Raw genomic sequence first — 24,531 nt, 5'->3', positions numbered from 1 at the left:
AGTGACAGGATCGGTCCAAGTCAGCATGCATTTATGAAGGGGAAACCATACTTGACAAATCTTTTGGAATTTTTTGAGGATGTAACTAGTAGAGTGGACAAGGGAGAACCTTGTTTGATAAGGTCCCGCACAAGAGATTGGTGTGCAAAATCAAAGCACATGGTATTAGGGGGTAATGTACTGACGTGGATAGAGAACTGGTTGGCAGACAGGAAGCAGAGAGTCGGGATAAAGGGGTCCTTTTCAGAATGGCAGGCAGTGACTAATGGAGTGCCGCAGGACTCAGTGTTGGGACCCCAGCTATTTACAATATACATCAATGATTTAGATGAAGGAATTGAGTGTAATATCTCCAAGTTTGCAGATGACACTAAACTGGGTGGCGGTGTGAGCTGTGAGGGGGATGCTAAAAGGCTGCAGGGTGACTTGGATAGGTTAGGTGAGTGGGCAAATGCATGGCAGATGCAGTATAATGTGGATAAATGTGAGGTTATCCACTTTGGGGGCAAAAACGCACGAAGACAGAATATTATCTGTATGGCGACAGATTAGGAAAAGGGGAGGTGCAGTGAGACCTGGGTGTCATGGTTCATCAGTCATTGAAAGGTACAGCAGGCGGTGAAGAAGGCAAATGGTATGTTGGCCTTCATGGCTAGGGGATTTGAGATAAGGAGCAGGGAGGTCTTACTGCAGTTGTACAGGGCCTTGGTGAGGCCTCACCTGGAATATTGTGTTCAGTTCTGGTCTCCTAATCTGAGGAAGGACGTTCTTGCTATTGAGGGAGTGCAGCGAAGGTTCACCAGACTGATTCCTGGGATGGCTGGACTGACATATGAGGAGAGACTGGATCAACTGGGCCTTTATACATTGCAGTTTAGAAGGATGAGAGGGGATGTCATAGAAACATATAAGATTCTGACGGGACGGGACAGGTTAGATGCGGGTAGTATGTTCCCGATGTTGTGGACATAGTTTAAGGATCAGGGGTAGGCCATTTAGGACTGAGATGAGGAGAAACCTCTTCACTCAGAGTTGTTAGCCTGTGGAATTCCCTGCTGCAGAGAGATGTTGATGCCAGTTCATTGGATATATTCAAGAGGGAGTTAGGTATGGCCCTTATGGCTAAGGGGATCAAGGGGTATGAAGAGAAAGCAGGAAAGGGGTACTGAGGGAATGATCAGCCATGATCTTATCGAATGGTGGTGCAGGCTTGAAGGGCCGAATGGCCTACTCCTGCACCTATTTTCTATGTTTTCTATGTTTTCAACTGCATCCAGAGGCTTAACGCAGCAATTTGCCAGCAGGTAACATTCAACCACTTCCCCTTGTGATATCTAGTACAGGGTTAGCTTGTGGGGATATTTTTACAGGTAGATAATGGCTAATGACAACTGTGCAGCTTTTTGTTTTGCTATTGCTTTATGCCAATGGAAAAACTGAATGAGAAGTCGGAAATAATAATAAGCACGTTCTATCATTAAATGTGTGGGTGTCAGTGAAAATCACTCCTTTCCACTTTACAGTAAAGGACACAAGTTCCCAGATTTGCCAAGTAAGTGAAATGTGCTTTTTCTTGACAGTTAAAGGCTGCACTTTTCAGTGTTGAAATCTTTTTACTTCAAATCTTTGCTACGACTTACACGCACACAGATTGATAGACATATGGAATAAGTTAGCAGGGAAGCAGATTGGATTAATTCTACAGTGGCTTCAAGAGAAAACGATGTGTTTCTGGAGAAAAAACGGATTGAGGGATATGATGAAAGGGTGGGAAGATGAGATTGAGATCAAACAAAATGGGTTGGGCTTATTTTGCATATAGCCTTTACCTCTTTCCAAAAATGATGCGCTTCCTAATTTTATAGGTGCAGTTACTTATCACACTAATTGATAACTGCCAGCGACAACACCCCCAGCGGCTGATAACAGTGAGACTCCTCTGCAATAACCGCAGTAGGACCTGATCTATTACAGACCCAATCCACGTCCGGACCAGGGTCGGGCAGAGCTGCGTCATCGCGTCAACCCTCTTCTCGATGTTCCTCGCTGCCATGCTCCACCTCGTACTCAACAGGCTCCCCGCTGGAGTGGAACTAAACTACAGAACCAATTGGAACCTGTTCGGACTTCATCGTCTCCAGGCCAGATCCAAGACCGTCCCAACCTCTGTCGTTGAGCTACAGTAAGCAGACGACGCTTGCATTTGCGCACATTCAGAGACTGAACTCCAGGTCATAGTCAACATCTTTCCTGATGCGTATGAAAGCATGGACCTTACACTGAGCGTCCGTAAGACAAAGGTCCTCCACCAGCCTGTCCCCGCCACACAACACTGCCCTCCCGAGTCATCAAGATCCATGACGCAGCCCTGGACAGCGTGGACCACTTCCCATACCTCGGGAGCCTCTTATCAGTAAGGGCAGACATTGACGACGGCATTCAGCACCGCCTCCAGTGCGCCAGTGCAGCCTTCGGCCACCTGAGGAAAAGAGTGTTTGAATATCAGGCCCTTGGATCTGCCACCAAGCTCATGGTCTTCAGGGCTGTGGTGATACCTGCCCTCCTGTATGGCTCAGAGACGTGGACCGTGTACAATAGACACCTCAAATCGTTGGATAAAATATCACCAACGATGTCTCTGCAAGATCCTGCAAATCCCCTGGGAGGAGAGACGCACCAACGTTCGCGTCCTCGACCAGGCCAGCATCCCAAGATTAAAGCACTGGCCACACTCGACCAGCTCCGCTGGGTGGGCCACATTGTTCACATGCCTGACACAAGACTCCCAAAGCAAACGCTCTACTCAGAACTCGTTCACGACAAAAGAGCCCAAGGTGGGCGGAGTAGGCATTTCAGGGACACCTTCAGAGCCTCCTTGATAAAATGTGGCATCCCCACCGACACCTAGGAGTCCCTGGCCAAAGACTGCCCAAAGTGGAGGACGTGCATCCGGAAGGGCGCTGAGCACCTCGAGTCTCGTTGCTGAGAGCATGCAGAGACCAAGCGCAGGCAGCGGAAGGAACGTGCGGCAAACCAGTCCCACCCACCCTTTCCTTCAACAACTGTCTGTCCCACCTGTGACAGAGACTGTGGTTCTCGTATTGGACTGTTCAGTCACCTAAGAACTCATTTTTAGAGTGGAAGCAAGTCTTCTTCCATTTCGAGACATTTTAATAATTCTGTGCACATAAGCAGATATAGGCCTATGATTTCTTCCATTACCTCCGACCCATATTTGACTGTTTCGACTTCCACTTGAAAGCCACTTGGGATGAGGCATCAGAACCACTGGTGTCCATGGGTTTATACCCAGCAAGGTTCACTGCTTATGGAAGAGGTGAACACAATAAAAGAAAAGTGGAGGAGAAAATTCACAACCATGAGAAATAATAATGTAATTAATGCATAATTATCACCTGTGACTGACAGCTAGTCTTACAAACGCAAGGGCCCTATTTATATGTATGCTGCAAACAGTGAATACTTGTCTGGATTAACACGTTTATTACAACATTTAGAGATGCGATAACACAAACAGGCGTATTCTTTGAATCACATAATGGTCTCAAAGAACTATGTGCTGCCAAGTAAACAACAACAACCACTTGCATTTATATAACACCTTTAACATAGAGCAACGTCCCAAGGCACTTCACAGGAGCATTATCGAATAAAATGTTGACAAAAATGCAGCGCAACAGGATTAGATATCATCAAACTGACACTCCTGTACCTAGGGAATTGATAATAGAATACATGCCAATCTGGAAAACTAGTAAATGCTGATGAACAGCTTCAAAAAATCTGGCACAGGGCTCAAAAAGTGGGCAACTCGAAACGGTCTTCAACATATGTGTAAAACACGAAAATAAGTAAATCGAGGGGCTTTGTCACTAGGTATACCCAACATTCCTTCACTTGTATTGAAGAGAAAAAAATATGCTTGAAAGTATGAATATAAATGTTGATGCCACAAAATTGGTGGTGCATTTTCAAGGGGGTTCAGGAGCATGTTCATCTGGAAAATATTGCATCTTATTTTAAAAGTAATGCAATCTATACTTTCATACTTCACAATTAATACAAAGAGTAAAACAAAGTTACCTTTGCAGACCAGCATTTGCCCCAAATGTGTAATGAATGTAATGACTCAAGAGACTTGTTACTGTAAACTGCCTCAGGTGTAAACCTGATCCAACTTTATTCACGCCCAAAGTAACCCGCATGACATGGTACCCGCGCTTATATACCAGTGACCGCACACGTGCGCGTTCAACCTGATGACCTCTGACAGTGGCGCCCCCTGGTGTCTGGTGACCCCAAGCATAAATACATAACATGTTACTTCAACAATCACTCTTCCAAACCCAGCACCCTACTCTAATTCGCAGAGGCTCTCTAACTTCATCGTAACCAATTCCCTGTACCCTATCCAACTCTCCAGCCTTTCATATAGATATTTTCTCCTTTTGCCAACCATCTCAGTTTATAATGGCACTCTTCTCCCTCTCTTCCCCTCAAAATTCAACCAGTCACATTACTCTCCCTTCAAACCAGTTCATGCTGGTACTACTGTTTTATCTCCCCCCCCCCCCCCACCCATCATTAAAGTTGGCTTCCGTGTTTTCCGTCCATCCCTCACATTCAAACTAGCACTCTTCTTGCTACTCCTTAGCTCAAACTTCTTCCCCACCCCCCACCAACCCCTTCTGCCTTCACTGCATGGTGACACTCTTCTTCACCTCAGTTAATTATGCTACACTTTTTCTGCACCCTTCTCTTAACCCTTAATTCTTTTTTCCTCTCTACCTTTTGGTGCTGTCCATTACCCCTTTCCTCTCCCTTTTGTTATCATGCATTTCATCTATTTGCACTCCCCTTCGCGGTCATCCATTTACCTCTTCCCTCTTCCCCCGACATTTCCATTCCCCTTCATTGCCATTTGTCTGTCCCTCTTCTCTCACTGCTGCTCCTATTGGAGTCCTGCTGCTAATGGAAGTGATTTCAGGGATTACATACTATAGGCAGGAATTGGAAGCTTTCCTGTAATAGCCAGAATCAATTCCAATAGGCACAGGATTTAGGAGCGGCATTGAAGGAGGGAGCTAGACCCAATCCACGCTAATGTTTATCAGCAAATGTTGATACATGGACCAGGCCTCCAAAATGCTGAATGTCACCATATAACATCATCCGGAAACACAGCGCCAGTTTCCACATGTACCTTGATGACACCCAGCTCTACCTCACTACCAGTTCTCTCGACCCCTCCAAGGTCTCTAAATTGTCAGACTGCTTATCCAACATCCAGTTCTGGATAAGCAAAAATTTTCTCCAATTGAATATTGGGAAGACCGAAGCCAATGTTTTCGGTCCCCGCCACAAACTCCGTTCCCTAGCTACTGACTCCATCCCTCTCCCCAACTTCTGTCTGAGGCTGAACCACACTGTTTGCAACCTTGGTGTCATATTTGACATGTGTGAGCTTTCGACCACATATCTCCAACATAACTAAGACCGCCTATTTCCACCTCCATAACATTGCCCGTCTCCGCCCTTGCCTCAGCTCATCCACTGCTGAAGCCCTCATCCATGCCTTTGTTACCGTTGGACTTGACTATTCCAACACACTCCTGGCTGGCCTCCCACAATCTACCCTACGTAAACTAGAGGTAATCCGAAACTTGGCTGCCCGTGATCGAACTCGCACCAAGTCCCGCTCACCACTCACCCATCACCTCTGTGCTCGCTGACTTACTTTGGCTTCTGGTTAAGCATCACATCGAATTCAAAATTCTAATCCTTATTTTCAAATCTTCCATGGCCTCACCCCTCCTTATCTCTGTAATCTCCTCCAGCCCCACAACCCAGCAAGATATCTGCGCTCCTCTAATTCTGCCCTCTTGAGCATCCCTGAATATAATCGCTCAACCATCGGTGGCCGTGCCTTCTGTTGCCTAGGCCCCAAGCTCTGGAACTCCCTCCCTAAACCTCTCCGCCTCTCTTTCCTCCATCAAGACACTCCTTAAAACCTACCTCTTTGACCAAGCTTTTGGCCACCTGTGCTAATTTCTATTTATGCGGCTCGGTGTCAAATTGTTTTATCTCATAATTCTCCTGTGAAGTGCCTTGGGACATTTCACTACTTTAAAGGCGCTATATAAATACAAGTTGTTGTTGTTGTATGTAGTAGAGCAAGTTCAACCATAATAATGCAGTCTAAACCCTCTGTTTGAATTCAGACAAAGATGCTTGCTCTGTTATGTTCCATGTTCTTTGAAATCAATAACAACCGTGAAGAACAACCCTTAAATAATTGAACTGTGCCTCATACAGTTTTGTAAAGAACAAGCAGTGCGATAGGGACATCAGTAAAATTTGGTTTCACATGGAATCAACCAGTGATGCCAATTGTGGCTTCAGAGTTCAGTTGTCTCAGTGTGGTCTTGTTGGGACTTAATTAAATTGTAGGAGTTCAGGCATGACGCCAATCATTAAATTTCCAAATCAAGGGATTTTCTATTGAGTGTCATTTTGTAGCAGAAAGACATATAGACAGATTTTGCTGATTAAACTAGATGACGTGAGATAAATTTGATAACGATTTGCATTAGTTTGTCTGTTATATCTGAGGCAGCAATTTAAGTGAAATTGCCACCTTTTTAATTCCACAGATAGTAAGTGTTGATTATTATGATAAAAGCTGTGAAGAAATGAAGCTTCTATACTGCATTTGTTAATCTGAATTGAAGTTGGATTTATATGACATTTTGCTAAACGTAGTGACCCTGGAACTCCATTGGGTTCTCCCGATCTACTACAATAATAGTCTAACCCTTTATGCTGCTTTGTCAGGGGTTTCCTTCAATCTTCAATTGATGATACAGCAGTAGATCGGTTCCACGCAAGCATCTTTTGAAATACTAAATGACCCAAATTCAACCAGTGCACCTAGACTCTAAGTTGGTTTTCCCTGCTCTCCCAAGCTGACTCGTATCCCAACACAATAGTTCCCCTCCCTCCCCCCACCCCCCACCCCCTTCCGAATAGAAATTGCCCTCTTCTTTATAACCTGTCATCACCTCTAAGTATGCAGGTACAGCAAGTAATCAGGAAGGCAAATGGAATGTTTGGCCTTTATTGCAAGGGGGATGGAGTATAAAAACAGAGAAGTCCTGCTACAACTGTACAGGGTATTGGTGAGGCCACACCTGGAGTACTGCGTACTGTTTTGGTCTCCGTTTTTAAGGAAGGATATTCTTGCATTGGAGGCAATTCAGAGAAGGTTCACTAGGTTGATTCCGGAGACGAGGGGATTGACTTACGAAAAATGGATGAGTAGATTGGGCCTATATTAATTGGAGTTTAGAAGAATGAGAGATGATCTTATTGAAACATATAAGATACTGAGGAGCCTCGACAAGGTAGATGCAGAGAGGATGTTTCCACTCGTGGGGGAATCCAGAACTAAGGGGCATAGTTTAAAAATAAGGGGTTGCTCATTTAGAACTGAGATGAGGAGGAATTTCTTCTCTCAAAGAGTCATAAATCTGTGGAATTCTCTGCCCCAGAGAACTGTGGAGATATATTTAAGGCAGAGATAAACAGATTTCTGAGCAATAAGGGTTATGGAGAGCAGGCAGGGAAGTGGAGCTGAGCCCAAAATCAGATCAGCCATGATCTTATTGAATGGTGGAGCAGGCTTGAGGGGCTGAATGGCCTACACCTGCTCCAAATTCTTATGTTCTAATGGGGTGGTAAGGTCTTTCCACCCGGGGGCAGGTGGTGGGGCTGACCCATCCGCATTTGCTCCCGAGCCGGGGGAAGTGGGAATGGGTTTCTGCCATGCCTCGTGTTTCCATCCTGCCCGATGTGCCGACCCCTTGGCCCACGGCAATGAATCCTTAACACCCCGCGGGGAAAATTGAACCACGGGAGCGCAGCCGCTGCCGATCGATGCTCCCAACCGTTTCACAAGACGGGAAGCTGCCAGTGGCTGGACGGTGCGGCCGCCCTTACAGAGGAGGGTGCACTGCCGCGGTCGCCATTTTGTTTTAATTCTTGGCCGATTCCTGAATCAGCCCGACAATGGCGGTTGGCAACCCCTCTTGGCTGCCGAGCTGCTAGCCCAGCTGAACCCCTAATGGTGGCCCAATGGGCCTCACGTCAGCCTCGCAGCGTCCCTCCCCTTTAAGTGAAGGGGAGGGACGTTGTGACCTGTCAGCGCGATGTAGCATGTCCGCGTTGTGCTGACGTCATCACCACCGTGTTGATCTGGTCAGTGCATTGGTGATGGACACCACCCCGCTCCCGACCCAAGCCCACCCCTACACTGCCGAAAACAGCGCCCCAAAGCGTTGGGAGGTGGTGTCAGAGTTCATGAGCTCCAATTTCCGATTCTTCCCTCTGTCTCCTGCCGGGCGCTAAATTTCCAGTTAATTCAAAGTACCCTCCCCAATTTCCCGCTGAGGGCAATTTTGGCTCCCTGCTGTTCATGCATATTCTGCAATTCTGTTTTTATTTTGCAAAAGGTAAGTGGAGTAATGGTTCCTCGAGTTAGAAGACAGCTATAGGAAAGTAGCAATAGGCGAGGGGATGAGGAAGTCCAGATTCAGGAATAAAACTCATGACCCTGTTCAATTGTCATTGAGCATCTGAGCTCTAAATTGGCTCAGGTTTCAGCCCAAGGTCTGAAGTGTGACTCAGCCAAGTGCATTTGATCAACTTATAGGTCGTTGGATTTGGGAAAATCAGCAAATAAATCACACCACTTTCTCTAATAATAAGTTGTTTAAAAAATAAATCCAAAACCAACTGATTTTGCTCAGTTCCTTTTTATTCAAACTCCAGTATTGGCAGCTCCATTTCAACTTTCTCGACAAACACTCGTTACCACTCAGTGCATGTGTACGACGTGCCAAGAAACAGAAGTACTGAGATTCCATCTATCTCAGCACATAGAAATGTGTCTCTTCCAGCCAAGTCACAGAGTGGTTTTGACATCAATAGTAGCAGCATTAGTTTGCAACCCAATCAGAACCACATTTCCAACTGAGTGAAAAAGAAATAAGTTAAATATGATGAAACACACTCAAATGGATACTTTATCATTTCTGTATGGATTTATCACTATCACTAAAGACGTAGTACTCAGTAAAATAATGGGACGAAAGGTGGACAAGTTCCCTGGACCTGATGGCTTACATCCTAGGGTCTTAAAAGAAATGGCTGCAGAGATAATGGATGCATTGGTTGTAATTTACCAAAATTCCCTGGATTCTGGGGATGTCCCAGTGGATTGAAAAACTGCAAATGTAACGCCCCTATTTAAAAAAAGGAGGCAGATAAAAAGCAGGAAACTATAGACCAGTTAGCCTAACATCTGTGGTTGGGAAAATACTGGAGTCCATTTTTAAGAAAGCAGTAATGGGACATTTGGAAAAGCATAATTCAATCAAGCAGAGTCAGCATGGTTTTATGAAAGGGAAATCATGTTTGACAAATTTGCTGGAGTTTTTTGAGGATGAAATGAGCAGGGTGGATAAGGGGGGAACCAGTGGATGTGGTGCATTTGGAATTCCAGAAGGCATTCGATAAGGTGCCACATAAAAGGTTACTGCACAAGATAAAAATTCATGGGGTTGGGGTAATATATTAGCATTGGTTGACGATTAGCTAACTAACAGAAAACAGAGAGTCGGGATAAATGGGTCATTTTCTGGTTGGCAAACAGTGACTAGTGGGGTGCCACAAGGACCCCAACTATTTACAATCTATATTAATGACTTGGATGAAGGGACCGAGTGTAATGTTGCCAAGTTTGCTGATGATAAAAAGATGGGTGGGAAAGCAAATTGTGAGGAGGACACAAAAAATCTGCAAAGGGATATAGACAGGCTAAGTGAGTGGGCAAAAATTTGGCAGATGGAGTATAATGTGGGAAAATGTGAGGTTATGCACTTTGGCAGAAAAAGTAGAAAAACAAATTATAATTTAAATGGAGAAAAATTGCAAAGTGCTGCAGTACTGAGGGACCTGGGGCTCCTTGTGCATGAAACACAAAAAAGTTAGTATTCAGGTACAGCAAGTAATCAGGAAGGCAAATGGAATGTTGGCCTTTATTGCAAGGGGGATAGAGTATAAAAGCAGAGAGGTCCTGCTACAACTGTACAGGGTATTGGTGAGGCCACACCTAGAGTACTGCATAAAGTTTTGGTCTCGGTATTTAAGGAAGGATCTACTTGCATTGGAGGCAGTTCAGAGAAGGTTCACTAAGTTGATTCTGGAGATGAGGGGGTTGACTTATGAAGATAGGTTGAGTAGGTTGGGCCTATACTCATTGGAGTTCAGAAGAATGAGAGGTGATCTTATTGAAACATATAAGATAATGAGGGGGCTCGACAAGGTGGATGCAGAGAGGATATTTCCACTCATAGGGGAAACTAAAACTAGAGGACATAGTCTCAGAATAAGGGGCCGTTCATTTAAAACTGAGATGAGGAGGGATTTCTTCTCTCAGAAGGTTATAAATCTATGAAATTCTCTGCCCCAGAGAGCTGTGGAGGCATTGAATATATTTAAGGTGGAAATAGACAGATTTTTGAGCGGTAAGGGAATAAAGGGTTATGGAGAATGGGCAGGGAAGTGGAGCTGAGTCCATGATCCGATCAGCCTTGATATTAAATGGCGGAGCAGGCTCGAGGGGCCAGGTGGCCCCTATTCCTGCTCCTATTTCTTATGATCTTATGTTCTGAAGGTGGGTTACCTAATGAAAAGAGCCAATTACTAATGTCGTTTAGGTTATTTCCATTACATCTTTTAAATATTTAATGACTCATTCACGCAAGATTTATTTATCCATTTGTTGTCAATCTATCAAAATATGTTTTGATGGAAATAATTGAATGACTCACAGAGCATTCATGGCAGTGGTGAGGGAGCACTGCACTGTCGGATGTGCTGTTTCTCAGATAGGACGTTAAACCAAGGCCCCGTCTGCCCTCTCAGATGGACGCAAAAGTAACACAGCACTATTTCAAAGAAGAGCAGGGGAGTTCTTCCCGGTGTCCTGGGCCAATATTTATTCCACAAGGGACATCACTAAAAAAACAGATTATCTGAACAGTAACACATTGCTGTTTGTGGAGCTTGCTGTGCGCAAATTGGCTGCCACGTTTCCTACATTATAACAGTGACTGCACTTTAAAAGGCAGGCAGCAATCTGCTAGTCCCCTTGGCTGCTAAATCATTCAAGGCCTTGGAAGACCTGGGAAGGAAGAAAAAAGATTGTGTGGGTTTTAATGCAAGTCATTCTGAATCTTTGACTGCCAAAAGCATTTCTGCACTAAAGGTTAAAATCAAGTACATATTTCAAAAACAGATTTCACTTTTAAAAAATATCTGGGTCAAGTATATTGACAGCCTGAAACCAACATTTAGAAGAGGCAGTGTGCCTCTGTCATGTGCACAACCCACAAACACTGCTGCAGATTTGTGCTGTGAATCACTGTCACTTTTGTTTTAAATGGTGTCGGGTATATTCCAAGACCCGTTGCATTGGGTGAGCAGGTGCACAACTGGTGCAGAGGGAGAATTTGCAGAGTATGTCCTGCGGCAATTTCTTTCTGGACCAAGTTGCCTTTAATATGACTTGATCGCAATACTTTTAGTATTGTAATATTTTCCCCCATTTCAATGTATGTATTGTGCCAAACTTTATCTTCACAATTCAAAAGGTAACACTAAACCACAGCAGCTTGAACATCTGTAAAATTGCTCTGAAAAGCTTTCTTGCCCTCGTCCAAATTTCCATCTGATAACCTGCTCCCAACTTTGGTCATTTCAATATTCAAAGACTAGCACAAATTGATTCTCACTCTTATTTTAAGAGTTACATCTGCCCTCCCTCTGAGGAAATGCCTAACTGCTACTCTACCACTCCCCCAGATAGACCAACTGAGATCAGTAACTTAGCATGCAGAGATAACATGGGTCCAAACCATTACCTATTACCTTACACTTCAGGAGTTTGATAGGAGGTCTGTTCATAGATTTGTGGTGCATAGTATTAAAGGGAATGTGACAGGATAGAAAACAAGTTGACTAAAAGACAAAAAACAGAGGGATGTAAATATTGGTGTGCCCCAGGGGCCAGTGTTGGGACTATTCTTTTTGTTCACAGTATGTGGGCAACATTGGTAGGGCTGTAGATATTGCTCATTCCCAGTTGCCCTCACAATGTGGTGGTGGGCCTTCTTAAACTACTGCAGTTCATGTGATGTTGATTTCTCTCTCAATGGTGTTAGCCAAGGAATTCCAGGATTCTGACCCAGCGACGATAAATGTCCAAGTCAGGATGAGCTTGGAGGTGATGGTATTTCCACAACATTGCTGTTCTTGTCCTTCTTGGTGGTGGAGGTCACATGGGAAGGAGGTGATTTAAAAGTTACCTTAGTGATTGCTGCAATGCATCCCATAGATACTATAGCTACAGTGCACCAGTGATGGAGGGGTTGGGTTTTGAGTCCATCGACAAGGGCACCGATAAGTGAATTGCTCTACTCTGAAGGGGTTGAGCATTTTGCAGCTGCATCCATGTAGGCATGTGGTGAGACCTCCATCGTACTCCTGTCCTTGTTGATGGAGGAGAGGCTTTGAGGAAGCAGGAAGTGAGCCACTCGTCACAGAGTATACAGCCTTTATCTTGCGCTTGTAATCATGGTGACAACATGGCTGGTCCAGTTCAGCTTCAGGTGGCCTTCAACGTGTTGACGGTGGGGGATTCGGCGATGGTGCTGCCATTGAAGGTCAATGGGAGATGGCTCGACTTTCCCTTGTTGCAGATGATCATTACCTGACACTTATGTGGCACAAATGTTACGGTACCGCTTATCAACCGAAATCTGGTTGTTATCTAGATCCTGCTGTAGGCTGGCACTGGTTATTTTGTTGTAAGAGGAGATGTAAACAGAGCCGAACACTGGAAACGTCAGCAAACAGCCCTAAAAAAAAAGGGTATGTGAAAATGACTGAGATGGAACTAAATGGGTAGCACTTTCAGGGAACAGGGACAGCAGGATGGGCTGACAGGCTCCTCCAGTCAATACTTTCTTTACATGCGGTTTCTGTTTTTTTTGTGAGGGAACTACAGTGCAAATTAACCATTGTTTTGCACATCTTCAGTCAACTGCAGCTGTTATGGTGCTAAAAGTCAATCAGGGTCTTTAAAAGTGCTGCTATCTCTCTTTTTTCAGATGGAGATGGGGAAAAAGAATGACACCAGCTGTATCAGAAATGCCAGTACATCTTCCTATGCTGGTTCCATGATGTGGTCGTTCTAGTACACATTCAAAAATAAAACTATTTTAAGTAACTGCTAGAAGTGCAAACAAGTGACATCTTCACTGACATTTTGGTTATCACAACTAAATCAGAGCAGGAGATATGAGGTTGTTTATGTGGCGTTAACTTGAGCCTGCCACGTTTAGTCATTTCCTTTTTCGCCTGCCAAAGAACACAGAAAGATAAACGGGCACAATCTGAGTGTGGGAAATGAGCTGTGGTGACAATCGGCAGGAAAAGTGGGGCTTTTATTTTTTTTAAATAATGAAGGAAAATAGTCGGTGGATGAGCAGTTTTGTGAGCTGATATTAACTGATAAGGCAGTACTGCTTCAAATAGTCTTAAACTGCTAAAATGTAACTGGTGTTTTCTGAGTCACAGAAGAGGTGGAAAATAGGTGCCATGTTCTTTCCATCACAAATACAGAATTTAACCCAAGAAGGCAAATAACGGTCTGTGAATACTTTGCTATATTTATACCTGGTGTTTTACCAACAATCTTTACAAGTTTTATTTTCTTTTGAAAGTGAAACGAACTTCGGTTGATCCAAACATTCTAAAATCTGAGCCATTGCTTTTATGGGGCTGGTTTTCACTGTGGGTGGATGTTGTGGCCGGGTGGCCCGCCAGATGTCCTCAGCGAGAGGCCCAAGCCACTTTCATGGCCGGGCATTATCTCTCTAATGCTGGAAATACTCAGCAGGTCAGGCAACATCTGTGGAGAGAGAAACAGAGTTAACGTTTCAGGTTAGTGACCTTTCGTCAGAACTGGAAAAAGTTAGAGATGTAACAGATTTTAAGCAAGTGCAGAGGCAGAGAAAGGGGGGATGTAAGGAAAGAACAAAAGGGAAGGTCTGTGAAAGGGTGGAAGGCAGGTATGATAAATGACAAAAGGTATGATATTACAAAGCCAAAGGGGATGGTAATGGGACAAGTAAAGAAACTTAAGATGAGGTGTAAATAGGAATGGCAGAATCATCAATAGCTGCCATATGAACAAATAAGGGCAGAGATTGTGGTCTGAAATTGTTGAACTTGATGTTGAGTCCAGAAGGCTGTAATGTGCCAAATAGAAAGATGAGAAGCTGCTCCTCGAGCTTACGTTGAGCTACATTGGAACAATGGTAGAGGCCGAGGACAGAGATGTCAGAGTCAGCCTCCCCCAACCCTGCCCCTGCCCAGGCCTCTGATTCCAACGACCCCAGGCCTCTGATTCCATCCCTATCCCCCTCCTCCCTAAGGCCAACAATCCTCCCAGGCCTCCCCCGTCCTCCCTCACCTCTGGCACTCCCCGTACTGCTCCCAGCCCACAATCCCTTCAGACCACCTTCCCTACCCCCCCGCCCCCTCATGTTTCTCCCAGCCCACGATCTTTTTACGATGCCCTCCCCCTCCCCCCTCCACTACTGCCACCCCAATTGTCATCGGACCCACCCGCTGCTGCCTCTTTCGGTCCCCAGGCGATCACTCCCTCCCTCCCTCCCTCCTCTGCGCGGCCTAGTGCCACAGGCCTACCTGCCCAGAACGAGCCAGCCTCTCAATCTAAGAATCAAACTCTAGTTACTCACTTCACAAAAGTATTACTTATAGAAAATATATCTCTCAATTTCCGGTCCTCACCCTGTAGCTTCAGGCCAAAATGCTCCTACAATATTGTTTTTTAAATTGGATAAAGCTTCTTCCATTAAATCCTGCACCTTAGTCTTTCACCATCAATAAAAAATACTTCATTTTTGCTGGAATCGCTGAGGCGGCCCTAATATGTCACATTGATGTTACGCTCTGGAAGTCCAACGTAATGTTCCATATCAAATCACACGCCACAGACAAAGCAAAACATGTCTTCCATTAGAAAATAGTATCCAACATCTTTAGCAATGCTGTAAAAGAACAAAAGACTATGAAATTGGGCCCACTTTTTGTGCTTTTAGGCTTTTGTTTATACTGGTCTTCAGAGATGTTGCTTGTAATAATGTCCCTGCATTATTTAAACTTGGAGACTATTGGCAGAATTATGGGTATGGTGGTATAGTGGTTATGTTACTGGACTAATGATCCAGGGAATGTGTGATCAAATCCCACCATGGCAGCTTGAGAATTTGAATTCATTTTAAATTCACTGTTTGGATTTTCATTAAAAACCCCACATGAATGGTTCACTAATGTCCTTTAGGGAAGGAGACATGTCTAACTCGCACCAAGTCCCTCAACCATCACCCGTGTGTTCACTGACCTACGTTGGCTCCTGGTTAAACAATGCCTCGATTTTAAAATTCTCATCCTTGTTTTCAAATCCCTCCATACCTCTCTTATCTCCTTTACGACGCTCCTTAAATCCTACCTCTTTAATCTGCCCTAATATCTCCTTATGTGGCTTGGTGTCGAATTTTGTTTTATAATGCTCCTGTGAAGCACCTTTGGACGTTTCACTAATTTAAAGCCGCTCTAGGTTGTTGTTGTCCTTACCTATATATATATATATGACTCCAGTCACACACCAACGTGGTTGACTCTTAACCAGCCTCGAAGTGGTCTAACAAGCCACTCAGTTGTATCAAACCGCTACCAGTGGTTCAAGAACTAGGCCCAGCACTACCTTAATAAGCAATAAATGGCAACATTGCCAGCGACACTCTCGTCCCCAGAATGAATTTTAAATAAAGCATCTTCAGTAATGTAAAAAGGAATGTTGTGCTGCACAACATTGTTACTGTCTGTAATTACTCTGTAAAGTGTGTGAAAGAAAGAAAACTTTCACTCCTGGGCAATAAGAACATAATAAATAGGAGCAGGAGTAGGCCATATGGTCCCTCGAGCCTGCTCCGCCATTCAATAAGATCATGGCTGATCTTCTACCTCAACTCCACTTTCCCGCCCGATCTCCATATCCTGTGATTCCCCTAGAGTCCAAAATTCTATCTATCTCAGCCTTAAATAAACTCAAAGACTCAGCATCCACAGTCCTCTCGGGCAGAGAATTCCAAAGATTCACAACCATCTGAGTGAAGAAATTTCTCCTCATCTCTGTCCCTTATCCTGAGACTATGCCCCCTAGTTCTCGACACTTCAGCCAGGGGAAATAATCTCTCAGCATCTACCCTGTCAATCCCCCTCAGAATGTTGTATGCTTCAATGAGATCACCTCTCATTCTTCTAAACCCCAGAGAATATAGGCCCATTCTACACAATCTCTCATTGTAAGACAGCCCTCTCACCCCAGGAATCAATTTAGTGAACCTTTGTTGCACCGCCTCCAAGATAAGTATATCATTCCTTAGATAAGAAGACCAAAACTGTGCACTGTATTCCAGGTGTGGTTTATTGAAACAAGCTTGCAACTACAACTGGTACAATATTCTTTCTAATATGAGTAAGTTATTGTGTCGTCCTGATGTAATTTTTAAGCAAGTGCTGCTGTGGCTGAATCTGAGTATCTCGTGTCTCCTCCAATTCGTAGCAGGTTCCGACCTAATATTGGGGAGAAAATTGTGATTGTGCCTATTGAATGTATTGGATTTTTCACCTCCATTGTTGGTGCTTTTACAGATATTGTATAATATCATATTTAATAATTTGCCATACAATAGATGTTAGAATTGCAAGGTTAGTACGTTGGTCGATTGGTTGATTTTTTTTTTAATGGAGGTGGAGGAACATCCCAGCAGTGTTTTCAGATGTTAACAATATGCAAATTTTTCAGTCTGTAATTTCACATGCAGTTTTAATTGAAAGCATGCATATGCCACTTTTATTAGTTTAGAAATTCAACATGGGGCAGCAAACTTTGTAAATTAAAGCTGTTCAACCAGTTATCAATCAAGATAACCGTCATACATCTGTTAGTTCATTTATTGCACAGTAGGACTCACGCACATGCAAAGTCTGAATCCATGCAGTGCAAAGGATTTGGTTTCAGGAATGCCCTGGGACCAGGGACTGTTCTGAGAATGATATCAAATGACTTTTGTTGTAGTGACAGAGTAAAGTGTAGTAAAAATAACTCCGGAGAGCTTCATATGGACTCTTTGTGATAATTTCTCTTCTGTTTCTCCTCAGTAAATGAAATCATACGAAATGACCTCTCAAGTGCCTCTGTCCATGGACATTCATAGTTAAAATTAGCGCCAAGACCACGGAGAGAAAAAAGATGGTCCATTACCGTTGTAAAAATGTCGACCATGTGAATATCACAGGCCACGTTGCCTCGAAGGAAAATCGTCAGATGTAAAAATCGAGTTTTTATTTCTCTTTCCAGAACTAATTCACTTCAGGTAACAGGACAAAACTGACAGAGCGTTTTCTAATAACTCAGAGCGTCGGCAGGTGATCAGTCACCGCTCCCAGTGAACAGTTGTTTGGATGAGTTCTCAGTTTCAGCAAGAACTGTCTTCCCAAATCATTCCAACAAAATTCACGTGAAAACATTTAAAGAAATTCCAAAGAATCAATATTGTTGTGAAAGAACACATGCAGTAAAACTAGTTAATTTAGATGTTCTAAAGTATGCAAATAAAAGTGCCTTATGTTTACTTTTTGTTACAAAAGAGGGTTCTTTGTATTGTACTTCTATTAAAAGAATCACAATTATAGAAATGAATATTAAAGCGTGCTCCTTGTAGGAATATTTTATTAGCAAAAAAATTGTAAGAAAGCAGAAGATTAATGTGAATTAGTAGGCATATTACAATATTTGTGTTCACTAAGGAGTTTATGCTATGCTCTTCAGTGAAAGGAGGGGATCCAACAATATGTGTAACTGTACTGTACAATGCATTTCAATTCAAAGCAACTCTTCAATCCATTCAATGACTCCACTAAAAGTATCAACCACTCCAATGAGATTTCCTGGTTTCAACTGCTCAATTCATAGCCCAGACCAGACTGTAATGTCATCCTTTCATATCATTTGAAATGAATTAAACCTCACAAGTACACAGAAATTCCAAAAGACCCTGGAGATGGCCTTATAGAAATACAATCAATACCTCCAGAGATACAGAGATCATAGTAAGGTGTCACTATATGCTTCTTTGGATTAAAGAATTTATTTTTTAAAGTGTGCAAAATAAGTGACTAGATATTTCATTTTTTTTCTGTGTTGAATTGTTTGCTTGCTGCTCTCCTATGTACATTTCACAAGTATGTTGAAACCTGCCATCTTTTCACTGGTTGTACTTTGTGTTTTATATATTATAAACTTAAAAGGATGGGTCTATAATGATCACTTTTGCAATGCAAATTAGGAAATATGTCACGAGAAAAGTAATTTCAGACTCTATGCGCACAAACGTTGAAAGGAAGAAAGTCAAAGTTTCAGAACATTAGTGGAGATTGTCCTCGTTTGTTTCCTGTCCACTAATTGCAGTAACTATTGGTGGAACACTCAATGCACCATCAGGATCTCAGTCCATGCTACCACACATTATCATCCAGTTACCAGTTTGCTTAATACCATGAGGTTTCTGGACCAGTTAGAATAGTAGATACTTCCTCTCTCAACTTAGAAAGATAGAATATGCAGACTAGAAGTGCATTTCCGTACCTAAAGCACTTTAGAAAGTACAATACGAGACAGTACAAAGAAATCTGCCTCAACAGGTGGCTTTAATCTTATGTTTTTAAAATCTCAAGTCAAACTTAGACTTCTGAGCTCGCTATGCTGTAGAAAGAAGTTTAAACATTATCTTAAATGCAAGTAACTGCGACTGGACTATTGCATTAATGGTATGTTAAATCCTTAAATATTGTGCTCTTAAATAATAGTTGATCATAGCTTGGTAGCTAACGTAGAATATCAGACTGTATAGCTTAACTAGAACTAAATAATTGCTCTTTTAGGTTATGTTTCCATTATAGATTGAGTCTGATTTCATACAATAACTATGTTAATTGTTTCCTCCAGTTTGAGTGCCTTAACCAGTAGTGCCCTCTATAGGTTTTACCCAGGAATTGCATAGTTGTATTTCTAGGTTTACATGTGGTTCATTTTCACAGTACAGAAGACAAATGTGAGGTGTATAGCCACACACATTATTCAATCAAAACAGTAAAAACAAATGGCAACAGATTAATTGCTCAGCTCATGCCATTGCCTTATTTGATCTCTTACCACAAAGCCACACTAGTAGATTACTGTGAAGAGTTTAGGACATATTGGGGTAAAATGAACTTCCTTAAAAGTTATAAATAGGGCAAGTTCCAGAGAAGCCCACTTTCCAGAGGACGGTTATGCTTCCCAGTTTTGGGGTGTTGTAAAGCGATGCAACCCATCTGCTTACAAGTAACGACAGACTGTCCCTTCATTTGTTAGATTGTTTAATGTCTCATCTTCTTTCCCTGATACCTCTGATCCAATGTAGCCTGTTGCACCTATTTATTTGTCCACTGCCTAGATACACATCAGTGCCACGTGCATTTGACTCTGTTTAGAATCAGGTTTGTCTGTTTGCTATTGAAAAAGCAGCTTTTGGCAAATAAAAGTTAAGTTAGGCTAGCTTGAGAAGTGCTACTCACACGAGTAACTTAGAAGAAAAATGGAAAAAAAAAGCTCAGTCGTGTGTGAGGATAAACTCATGCAATTTCTCCATTCTATTAAAGCTGTTAATGTAGGGTTACTAATTTTGTTTTATAAGATTACTATTACCCCTAAGCCTGTTATATAGAAATATAATTAGGAGGAATGCTGAAATGGTTGTTTATACAACTTATATAGCAGGATGACCTTATTCTACTCATGCTTGGGTGGAAAGCACTGCAAGCATGATACAAGAATGCAAAATAATTGCAATGTTGCTTTCGTCTGCTGGCATAAACTTGTAAAAAAAAAGTTTTGAAAAGGCGGCTTATTGTTGCCAATACAATTGCATTGCGTTATCAGTGAATACTTGCAGTTTTCTACGCTGCACTATTCTGTTTCTAGCCAACAGGCCCTTGAGGAGTTGCAGCCATTTCTGATCTCCTAAAATGCCAGCTGCCATTTTTTTTTCTTTTATATGTATATCTTTCTTTTTTGAATTTGTATTTGTGTTGCATTTTATAGGGAAACAAACATTTCTGCTTTCTATGAGCTGTTCCCAGAAAGAAACCAGAGGAAAGGCTGGACTAGGATTCTATGTTAGAATGTATAATAACTTTTGTGTTACTGGTTAAAAATCTCTTGGGCAAAACACACTTCACGTTTTCAATTCATTTCAGGAATGGCTCTTAAGTTAAATAGACAAAATTCCTGTGTTGTGTGTTGTGTCTTTCATGTTCTCCAAAGCTTTGATTTTCCTGTATATTTGTATCCGTGTTTTTTTTTCCCAATCTTGCTGTTAGTGTACTCTGTTTAATGGAAATTATGCAAATATTTTCTACATGTAATATAAAATAAAAGCACAGTTTGAAATATTTCATTGTTCTTCCTCTTTTTTTCCTCTTCTACTTTGAAGATACTGATGGCATAGATTCTCGACCGGTATGGAATTATCCATGTTGTGCTGGATTCATATCTTTACTTAAAACTCACCTGTTAAAAATAATAACAACACCAACTTGCATTTATATAGCATCTTTCACATAGTAAAACATCCCAAGGTGCATCACAGGAGCATTATCAGATAAATATTTAACACTGAGCCAAAGGAAGAGATATGACAGGTGACCAAAAGCTTGATTTTAAGAAGCATCTTAAAGAATGAGAGGTTTAGGGAGGGAACTTCAGAGCCTAGGGCCTAACCTATGATGGGGCAAAGGAAGTGAGGGATGTATAAGAGGCTAGAGTTCTTGGAACACAAAGTTCTTGGAAGGTTGTAGGGTTGGAGGAGGTTAGAGTTGGGAAAGAATTGGAACATGAGGATGAGAATTTTAAAATTGAGGCACTGGTGGACCAAGAGCGAATGTAGGTCAGCGAGTACAAGGGTGATGGGTTAACGGGACTTGGTGAGAGGTAGGATAAAGGCAGCAAAGTTTTGGATGTGCTCCAGTTTATGGATAGTGTAAAGAGGGAGGCTGGCCAGCAGAGCATTGGATTAGTCAAGTTTTGGGGTAACAAAAGCATGTATGAGCGTTTGAGCAGAAAATGAGCTGATGCAGGGGCGGGGACGGATGATATTACAGGGGTGAAAGTAGGTGGTCTTTGTGATGGAGAGGATATGGGGTCGGATGTTCGGACATGAAGGACTCTAAGGTTGTGAACAATCTGGTTCAGCCTGAGACTGTGACCAGGGAGATCAATAGAATTGATGGATGGGAGAACAGAATTTGTGGCGGGGTCCGAAGTCAATGGCTTCAGTCTTCCCAATATTTATTTGGATGAAATTTCTGCTCAACTAGGACTGGAGTGGAGAGGTTGAAAGAGGTAGTTGTGAGTTAGAGCTGGGTATCTATTGTCAGCATACATGTTGAACCTGAAATTGGGTTATGAAGGTATCACTGAGGGGCAGCATGTAGGTGAGAAATAGGAGGGGCCCAAGGATAGAGAAGCCTGATTGAATTTTTTGAAGAGGTGATTAAAAAGTGGACAGGGGAATGTGTATGGATGTTATTTATGTGGACTTCCAGAAGGCATTCGAGAAAGTCCCTCATAAGAGACTAAAGTTGAAGCTCATGGAATTGAGGGCAAATTATTGACTTGCTTAGGAGACTGGCTGAGCAGCAGGAAGCAGAGTAGGGATAATGGACAAGTACTCTAATTGGCAGGATGTGCCTAGTAGTGTCCTACAGGGATCTGTGTTGGGGCCTCAACTATTCACTGTATTTATTAACGACTTAGATGATGGAATAGAGAACCATATATCGTAGTTTGCTGATGACACAAAAATAGGCGGCATCGTAAGGAGTTGGAAGCATAAAATTAAAAAGAGATATTAATAGATTAAGTGAATGAACAAAACTGTGGCAAATGGATTTCAGTGTTGGCAAGTGTGACTTTGGACCTAAAAAGGATAGAGCAGGATATTTTCTAAATGGTGAAAAGCTAGAAACAGTGGCAGTCCAAAGGGACTTGCGGTTCCATGCACATAAATCATTAAAATATCCGTACAGAAAATAATCCAAACGTTTAATGGAATGCTGGCCTTTATATCTAGAGGACTAGAATACCAGGAGTTAGAAGTCATGCTACAGCTATACAAAACCCTGGTTAGACCATACCTGGTGTACTGTGTTCAGTTCTGGGCATCAAACCTTAGGAAAGCTATATTGGCCTTGGAGGGAGTGCAGCATAGTTTTACCACAATGATAGCTGGACTCCCAGGGTTAAATTACGAGGAGCCATTACACAAACTGGGGTTGTATTCCCTGGAATTTAGAAGATTAAGGGGTAATTTGATTGAAGTTTTCAAGATTTTAAGGAGAACTGATAGGGTAGATAGAGAGAAACTATTTCCGCTGGTTGGGGAATCGAGGATGAGGGGTCATTGCTTAAAAATTAGAGCCAGGCCTTCCAGGAGTGAAGTTATGAAACACTTCTACACAAAGAGTGGTAGAAGTTTGGAACTCTCTTCTGCAAACGGCAGTTGATGCTGGGTCAATTGATAAGTTTCTGTTAATCAAAGGTATTTAGAGATATGAAGCAAAGGCGGGTATATGGAATTAGGTCACAGATCAACCATGATCTCATTGAATGGCAGAACAGTAGGCTCGAGAGGCTAAATGGCTTACTCTTGTTCCTATGTTCCTAGATACTTGGCGGACTCCAGAGGTAATTATTATGTCTTGAATAAAGAGTCAGACTAGATACTGCAAGCTCAAAGTAAGTGTGACCGTAGTTCTTTATTACGGATCTCAGAGTGCCTCTCCAGCCTATGAGGCCTCCTTATATTTGGTGCTCCCAAGGGATTGTGGGATCCCTTGGGACTCCAGGGGATAAGCCCTCTGGTGATTAGACATGATAATTACAGGTTTACATACATAACAACACTCCCTCACCCCCCCCCCCCCAAAGTCAATAGTCTAACTATTTACAATGTGAGTCAATCTGGGGCCTTCCTTTCTCTGGTTGATCGTCTCGGTGCAAATGCGGTTGTTGGTGAGTCGTTTGTTGGGCCTTCGCTGGGCTGCTGGGGGTGATGGGTTCTGCTTTGTGCTCAACCGCTGGGTTGGTTGCCACTTGTGTGTGTGTTGGAGGGTCGGAAAAGGTAGAGTCTATTGTGGGTTGTTCTGGATAGTCTGTAAATCTGAGTTTGGTTTGGTCCAAGTGTTTTCTGCAGATGAGTCCATTTGCGAGTTTGATCACAAACACCCTACTCCCCTCTTTGGCCAAAAGAGTGCCAGCAGTCCACTTGGAACCTTGCCCATAGTTCAACACAAATACAGGATCATTTACTTCAATTTCTCGTGACACATTTGTGCGATCATTAAAAGTATTCTGTTGAAGCCGCCTGCTCTCTACCTGTTCGTGTGGATTGGGTGGACTAACGAGAGCCTTGTCTTAAGTGCCCTTTTCATGAGCAGTTCAGCGGGAGGGACCCTGGTGAGCGAGTGGGGTCTTGTGCGGTAATTAAACAGGACTCGGGATAAGCGAGTCTGCAGTGAGCCTTCAGTTACCCTTTTCAAGTTTTGCTTGATTGTTTGAACTGCTCGTTCTGCCTGACCGTTGGACGCTGGCTTAAATGAGGCAGACGTGACATGTTTGACCCCATTGCGGGTCATGAATTCCTTGAATTCGGCACTGGTAAAGCACGGCCCAATGTCACTTACAAGGACATCAGGCAGGCCGTGCGTGGCAAACATGGCCCGTTGCTTTCAATGGTGGCAGCGGACATGCTTGCTGACATTATCACACATTCAATCCATTTGGAGTACGCATCTACTACCACTAAAAACATTTTTCCCAAGAATGGGCCTGCATAGTCGACATGAACCCTAGACCACGGTTTGGAGGGCCAAGACCATAAACTTAGTATCGCCTCCCTAGGTGCATTGCTTAACTGGGAATGAGTATTACATTTGTGCACACAGGACTCTATGTCTGCATCGATACTGGGCCACCACACGTGGGATCTGGCTATCGCTTTCATCATTACATTTCCTGGGTGGGTACTGTGGAGATCACTAATGAAAGTGCCCCTGCCCTTTTTTGCCACCACTACCCAATTACTCCATAAGAGGCAGTCTGCCTGTATAGACATTTCATCATTGCGCCACTGGTACGGCTTTATTTCTTCCTACATCTCTAACGGGACACTAGACCAACTCCCGTGGAGCACA

The 24,531-nt window shown here is 43.0% G+C and overlaps 1 protein-coding gene across 1 annotated transcript in view; it reads left to right on the top strand.

Annotated features, from left to right (window-relative positions):
* The window catches only part of nfatc1 (nuclear factor of activated T cells 1), a 334,609-nt gene extending 317,192 nt beyond the window's left edge, over positions 1-17,417 (top strand). Inside the window, exon 10 of the mRNA XM_070888572.1 lies at positions 17,398-17,417. Coding sequence (XP_070744673.1) covers positions 17,398-17,400 — 3 coding nt within the window. The 3' untranslated portion in view covers positions 17,401-17,417. The remainder of the gene's footprint in view (positions 1-17,397) is intronic.
* Positions 17,418-24,531: the final 7,114 nt, after the last annotated feature.

Source organism: Pristiophorus japonicus, chromosome 1 (assembly GCF_044704955.1).
Source record: "Pristiophorus japonicus isolate sPriJap1 chromosome 1, sPriJap1.hap1, whole genome shotgun sequence".
In the NCBI taxonomy this organism is placed as follows: domain Eukaryota; kingdom Metazoa; phylum Chordata; class Chondrichthyes; family Pristiophoridae; genus Pristiophorus; species Pristiophorus japonicus.
The sequence above is the reverse complement of the archived record's forward strand: the minus strand, read 5'-3'. Positions and strand labels throughout refer to the sequence as shown.